The sequence below is a fragment of the Cetorhinus maximus genome, unplaced genomic scaffold (genome assembly GCF_964194155.1).
Source record: "Cetorhinus maximus unplaced genomic scaffold, sCetMax3.hap1.1 HAP1_SCAFFOLD_1272, whole genome shotgun sequence".
NCBI classification, from domain to species: Eukaryota; Metazoa; Chordata; class Chondrichthyes; order Lamniformes; family Cetorhinidae; genus Cetorhinus; species Cetorhinus maximus.
Window position 1 is genome coordinate 87,410 of NW_027597214.1, and position 6,671 is coordinate 94,080.

Sequence of the window (6,671 nt, forward strand, 5' to 3'; positions counted from 1 at the left end):
GTCAATGGGACTAGCGGAATAATATTTCGGCACAGACTAGAAGGGCCGAATGGCCTGTTTTTCTGTGCTGTAGTGTTCTATGGTTCTATGGTTACAGATAATCAGCATTGTTCATTAGCAACCTGAACTAGAACAATAACTTATATTTATATAGTGCCTACCTTTAATGTAATGAAACGTCCCAGGGTGATTCGCAGGAACATTATAAAACAAAGTATGACCCTGAGCCACATTACGAGATATTGGGTCAGGTGACCAAAAGCTTGGCCAATGAGAGAGGTTTAAAGAAGCTTCTTAAAGGAGGAAAGTGAGGTAGAGAAGCGGAGAGGTGTAAACAGGCAATTCCAGAGCTTGGGGTCCAGGCAGCTGAAGGCACGGCCGCCAATGGTGGAGTGATTAAAATCCTGGATGGACGAGGTCAGAATTGGAGGAGTATAGGTACCTCACAGGATTGTGCGCTTGGTAGAAGTTACAGAGATGTGGAGAGGTGAAGATTTGACAACAAGGATGAGAATTTTAAAGTCAAGACATTGCTTGACTGGGAGCCGATGTAGGTCAGTGAGCACAAGGGTGACAGGGGAACAATGTAGGCTGCAAGTTCAGAAATGAGCTGCAGAGTTTTGGAGGGTTGAATGTGGAAGACCAACCAGGAGTACATGGAATAGTTGAGTTTGGAGGTAACAGAGGTATGAATGAGGGCTGCAGCAGCAGATGAGCTGATACAGGGGGTAAGTCGGCCAATGTTATGGAGCTGCAAACAGACGGTCTTAGTGATGGTGTGAATATAAGGTCGAAAACTCATCTTGGGATCAAATGTGACAGCAAAATTGTGATTAATCTGGCTTAATCTCAGACTGTTGCCTGGGAGAGGGATGGAATCGGTAGCTGGGGAACGGAGTGTGGAATGGGGACTGAAAACAACGGCTTCAGTCTTCCTGATGTTTAACTGGAGGAACTTCCTGCCCATCCAGTACTGATACTGATACAGGATAAACAGCCGGATAGTTTCGCGGTAGGGTAGGAGTCGAGGGAGCTGGTGGTGAGGGAGAGCTAGGTGTTGCTAACATACCTGTGAAAATATACACCGTGCTTTCAGATAATGTTGCTGAGGGGCAGCAGGTAGATGAGAAAAGAGGAGACGCCCGAGGATAGGTCCCTGTGGGACACCAAGGGTAACAATGGGTGAGGAGGAAGAGAAGCCATTGCAAGTGATTCACGGGCTGTGATTAAATAGATAAGAATGGAACCAGGTGAGCGCAGTCCCACCCAGCTGGACAACATCATTACAGGACACAGCAGCCCCAGTGTTATAACAAGACTACTCAATCTGCTCTGACCCAACTTGCAGTTTACTGGTTTGTGGTTAATTTTGAGGATGTGGCCTGTCCCACTCACTCCCTGTGGTTTAGCCCAGTTCTCCTTTCGGTTATTTTCCTGCAGACACACAGAGCAGATGCTGCCAGACTCTCAGGACACTTCACCTGTTCTGCAAATTCCCTGCCCCAGGTTTGTAACCCAGGAAACTTCAGTGAGAGAAAAGGGCCCTCCCTCCCTCCCTCCCCTCCTCCCCCACCAACCCCTTCTCCCTCAACCTCCTCCCTCCCCCCAGCCTCCTCCCCCCCAACCCCTTCTCCCTCACCCTCCATCCCCACCCTCCTCCCCCCAACCCCTTCTCCCTCACCCTCCTCCACCACCCTCCTCCCCAACCCCATCCTCCCTCACCCCTCCCCACACCTCCTCCCTCACCCTCCCCCCACCCATCCTCCCCACAACCCCTCGCCCCAATCCTTTCTCCCCCATCCCCCCCCACCCTCCTCCCCACCACCCCTCCTCCCTCACCCTTCTCCCACCCATCCTCCCTCACCCTCCAACCCCACTCCTCCTTCCTCACCCACTCTACTTCCCTCTCCCTGATATTCCCTCCTTCCCTCCCCACTCCCTTCCATCTCCCTCTCTGTGCTCAGTCAGGTGCTGCACTGATCAATCTCATGTCCCTGTTGATAATTGTGAGGTTCAGGCTCCAGTTCTTGATCTGGATTTTGGGATTAACATTCTAGTTCTTGATCCAGATCTAGTGATTCAGGATCTAGTTCTTGATCCAGAACTTGGGATGCAGACTCCAGTCTTTGATTTGGATCTTGGGGTTCAGGCTCCAGTTCTGGATCTGGATCTGAGGGTTTAGGCTCCAGTTCTGCATCAGGATCTTGGGTTCAGGCTCCAGTTCTGGATCTGGATCTTGGGGTTCAGGCTCCAGTTCTGCATCTGGATCTTGGGGTTCAGGCTCCAGTTCTGGATCCGGATCTGAGGGTTTAGGCTCCAGTTCAGGATCTGGATCTTGTGGTTCAGGCTCAAGTTCTGGATCTGGATCTTGGGGTTCAGGCTCCAGTTCGGGATCTGGATCTTGGGGTTCAGGCTCCAGTTCTGGATCTGGATCTGAGGATTCAGGCTGCAGTTTGCGATCTGGATCTTGGGGTTCAGGCTCCAGTTCTGGATCCGGATCTGAGGGTTTAGGCTCCAGTTCAGGATCTGGGTCTGAGGGTTTAGGCTCCAGTTCAGGATCTGAATCTTGGTGGTTCAGGCTCCAGTTCTGGATCTGGATCTTGGGGTTTTGGCTCCAGTTCTGGATCTGGATTTTGGGGTTCAGGCTCCAGTTCTGGATCTGGATCTGAGGGTTCAGGCTCCAGTTCTGGATCTGGATCTTGGGGTTCAGGCTCCAGTTCGGGATCTGGATCTTGGGGTTCAGGCTCCAGTTCTGGATCTGGATCTGAGGATTCAGGCTGCAGTTTGCGATCTGGATCTTGGGGTTCAGGCTCCAGTTCTGGATCCGGATCTGAGGGTTAGGCTCCAGTTCAGGATCTGGGTCTGAGGGTTTAGGCTCCAGTTCAGGATCTGAATCTTGTGGTTCAGGCTCCAGTTCTGGATCTGGATCTTGGGGTTCAGGCTCCAGTTCGGGATCTGGATCTTGGGGTTTTGGCTCCAGTTCTGGATCTGGATTTTGGGGTTCAGGCTCCAGTTCTGGATCTGGATCTGAGGGTTCAGGCTCCAGTTCTTGGATCTGGATCTTGGGGTTCAGGCTCCAGTTCTGGATCCGGATCTGAGGGTTTATGCTCCAGTTCGGGATCTGGATCTTGGGGTTCAGGCTCTAGTTCTGGATCTGGATCTCGGGGTTCAGGTTCCAGTTCTGGATCTGGATCTTGGGGTTCGGACTCTAATGCTCGATCTGGATGCTGGACCCTCTGTTGATTTGGAAGGCGGGGAGCAGGGGCTGGGTGAAGGTGGCCTGGAAGTGATGCAGAGGGACAGCGATGTCAGTGATACCATAGAAAGACAAGGTCTGGCCAGGAATGCTCAGGTAGAGGCCAAGGCGCTGGTACGGTGCAGGAACTGTGACACTTGGCTTGTTAGAGTGCCAGGCAATCCCGCTGCCTTCGGCCAGCTCCAGACACCATGAAACCTGGTTGCGCCCCAGGGAGGAGGCGGTGCCGCGGCTGCTGCGGTTGATTTGGCGATAAGCAAGGCCGACCATCACCGGGGCCCCAGTGATTGACATCTCCCAGTAATAGCGGCCATCAGGGAACTCCTGTTCGCCCAGGACCTGACAGATCCGAGAGAATCTCTCTGCGTGGGCTGGATAATTCTGCAGCTCAGGGTGCGTGTTGACCACACGTCGCCTGGAATCCGACAGACGCAGTGAGTCAGAGGCTGTGTTCGGGTCAAAGGTTACCTCCGTTAAATCTGCATCAAGAGACAGAGAGAGAAATAATCATACATAATGGAGTGATATCACCCTGACTGGCAACACGGGGTTAGATACAGAGTAAATCACCCTCTACACTGTCCCCATCAAACACTCCCAGGACAGGTACAGCATGGGGTTAGATACAGAGTAAAGCTCCCTCTACACTGTCCCCATTAAACACTCCCAGGACAGGTACAGCACGGGGTTAGATACAGAGTAAAGCTCCCTCTACACTGTCCCCATCAAACACTCCCAGGACAGGTACAGCATGGGGTTAGATACAGAGTAAAGCTCCCTCTACACTGTCCCCATCAACCACCCCCAGGACAGGTACTGCACGGGGTTAGATACAGAGTAAATCACCCTCTACACTGTCCCCATCAAACACTCCCAGGACAGGTACAGCACGGGGTTAGATACAGAGTAAAGCTCCCTCTACCCCGTACCCATCAAACACTCCCAGGACAGGTACAGCACGGGGTTAGACACAGAGTAAAGCTCCCTCTACACTGTCCCCATTAAACACTCCCAGGACAGGTACAGCACGGGGTTAGATACAGAGTAAAGCTCCCTCTACACTGTCCCCATCAAACACTCCCAGGACAGGTACAGCACGGGGTTAGATACAGAGTAAAGCTCCCTCTACACCGTCCCCATCAAACACTCCCAGGACAGGTACAGCACGGGGTTAGATACAGAGTAAAGCTCCCTCTACACCGTCCCCATCAAACACTCCCAGGACAGGTACTGCACGGGGTTAGATACAGAGTAAAGCTCCCTCTACACTGTCCCAATCAAACACTCCCAGGACAGATACAGCACGGGGTTAGATACAGAGTAAAGCTCCCTCTACACTGTCCCAATCAAACACTCCCAGGACAGGTACAGCACGGGGTTAGATACAGAGTAAAGCTCCCTCTACACTGTCCCAATCAAACACTCCCAGGACAGGTACAGCACGGGGTTAGATACAGAGTAAAGCTCCCTCTACACTGTCCCAATCAAACACTCCCAGGACAGGTACAGCACGGGGTTAGATACAGAGTAAAGCTCCCTCTACACTGTCCCCATCAAACACTCCCAGGACAGGTACAGCACGGGGTTAGATACAGAGTAAAGCTCCCTCTACACTGTCCCCATCAAACACTCCCAGGACAGGTACAGCGCGGGGTTAGATACAGAGTAAAGCTCCCTCTACACTGTCCCCATCAAACACTCCCAGGACAGGTACAGCACGGGGTTAGATACAGAGTAAAGCTCCCTCTACACTGTCCCAATCAAACACTCCCAGGACAGGTACAGCACGGGGTTAGATACAGAGTAAAGCTCCCTCTACACTGTCCCCATCAAACACTCCCAGGACAGGTACAGCACGGGGTTAGATACAGAGTAAAGCTCCCTCTACACTGTCCCAATCAAACAGTCCCAGGACAGGTACAGCACGGGGTTAGATACAGAGTAAAGCTCCCTCTACACTGTCCCCATCAAACACTCCCAGGACAGGTACAGCACGGGGTTAGATACAGAGTAAAGCTCCCTCTACACTGTCCCCATCAAACACTCCCAGGACAGGTACAGCACGGGGTTAGATACAGAGTAAAGCTCCCTCTACACTGTCCCCATCAAACACTCCCAGGGACAGGTACAGCACGGGGTTAGATACAGAGTAAAGCTCCCTCTACACTGTCCCAATCAAACACTCCCAGGACAGGTACAGCACGGGGTTAGATACAGAGTAAAGCTCCCTCTACACTGTCCCCATCAAACACTCCCAGGACAGGTACAGCACGGGGTTAGGTGCAGCTCCGTTGCTGATACTCACATTGCCTGAGTTGTTGCCTGGTCTGTGGTTCTGAGGGAGTCTCCTGGAGGGTTCTGGGTACAGAGAGAGTCAGTCTCTCATCATCTATACAGAGAGAAGCAGAGGAAAATCATTGATATTTTGTGTGCAACATTTCCACCTTAAACGAGAGAAAGCTGTGGATTTGTTTCTGCCCCTTTGTCTGATTGTTACTATATGCACCCGATTGGTGTGGATGTTTCAGGGATTACAGAGGGTCAGTAATGAGGGAGTGCTGCACTGTCAGAGGGTCAGTACTGAGGGAGCGCTGCACTGTCAGAGGGTCAGTACTGAGGGAGTGCTGCACTGTCAGAGGGGTCAGTACTGAGGGAGTGCTGCACTGTCAGAGGGTCAGTACTGAGGGAGTGCTGCACTGTCAGAGGGTCAGTACTGAGGTAGTGCTGCACTGTCAGAGAGTCAGTACTGGGGGAGTGCTGCACTGTCAGAGGGTCAGTACTGGGGGAGTGCTGCACTGTCAGAGGGTCAGTATTGAGGGAGTTCTGCACTGACAGAGGGTTAGTACTGAGGGAGTGCTGAACTGTCAGAGGGTCAGTACTGAGGGAGTGCTGCACTGTCAGAGGGTTAGTACTGAGAGAGTGCTGCAGTGTCAGAGGGTTAGTACTGAGGGAGTGCAGCACTGTCAGAGGGTCAGTACTGAGGGAGTGCTGCACTGTCAGAGGGTTAGTACTGAGGGAGTGCTGCACTGTCAGAGGGTCAGTACTGAGGGAGTGCTGCACTGTCAGAGGGTCAGTATTGAGGGAGTGCTGCACTGTCAGAGGGTCAGTACTGAGGGAACACTGCACTGTCAGAGGGTCAGTACTGAGGGAGTGCTGCACTGTCAGAGGGTTAGTACTGAGGGAGTGCTGCACTGTCAGAGGGTCAGTACTGAGGGAGTGCTGCACTGTTGGAAGGTCAGTACTGAGGGAGTGCTGCACTGTCGGAGAGTCACTACTGACGGAGTGCTGTACTGTCAGAGTGTCAGGGGGTGCCACACTTTTGGAGGGTCAGAGCTGAGGGAGTGCTGCACTGTCAGAGGGTCAGTACTGAGGAAGCACTGAACTGTTGGAGGGTCAGTACTGAGGGAGTGCTGCA

The 6,671-nt window shown here is 52.5% G+C and overlaps 1 protein-coding gene across 1 annotated transcript; it reads right to left on the reverse strand.

Annotated features, from left to right (window-relative positions):
- Positions 1-2,881: 2,881 nt before the first annotated feature.
- Positions 2,882-5,645, reverse strand: LOC144676000 (tripartite motif-containing protein 16-like protein; the record flags this gene model as incomplete). The annotated part of the gene is made up of 2 exons (XM_078536519.1): positions 2,882-3,735; positions 5,562-5,645. Coding segments are annotated over 2 exons (611 nt in total), but the record flags the coding sequence as incomplete, so codon positions are not given.
- Between the last annotated feature and the right edge of the window lie 1,026 nt (positions 5,646-6,671).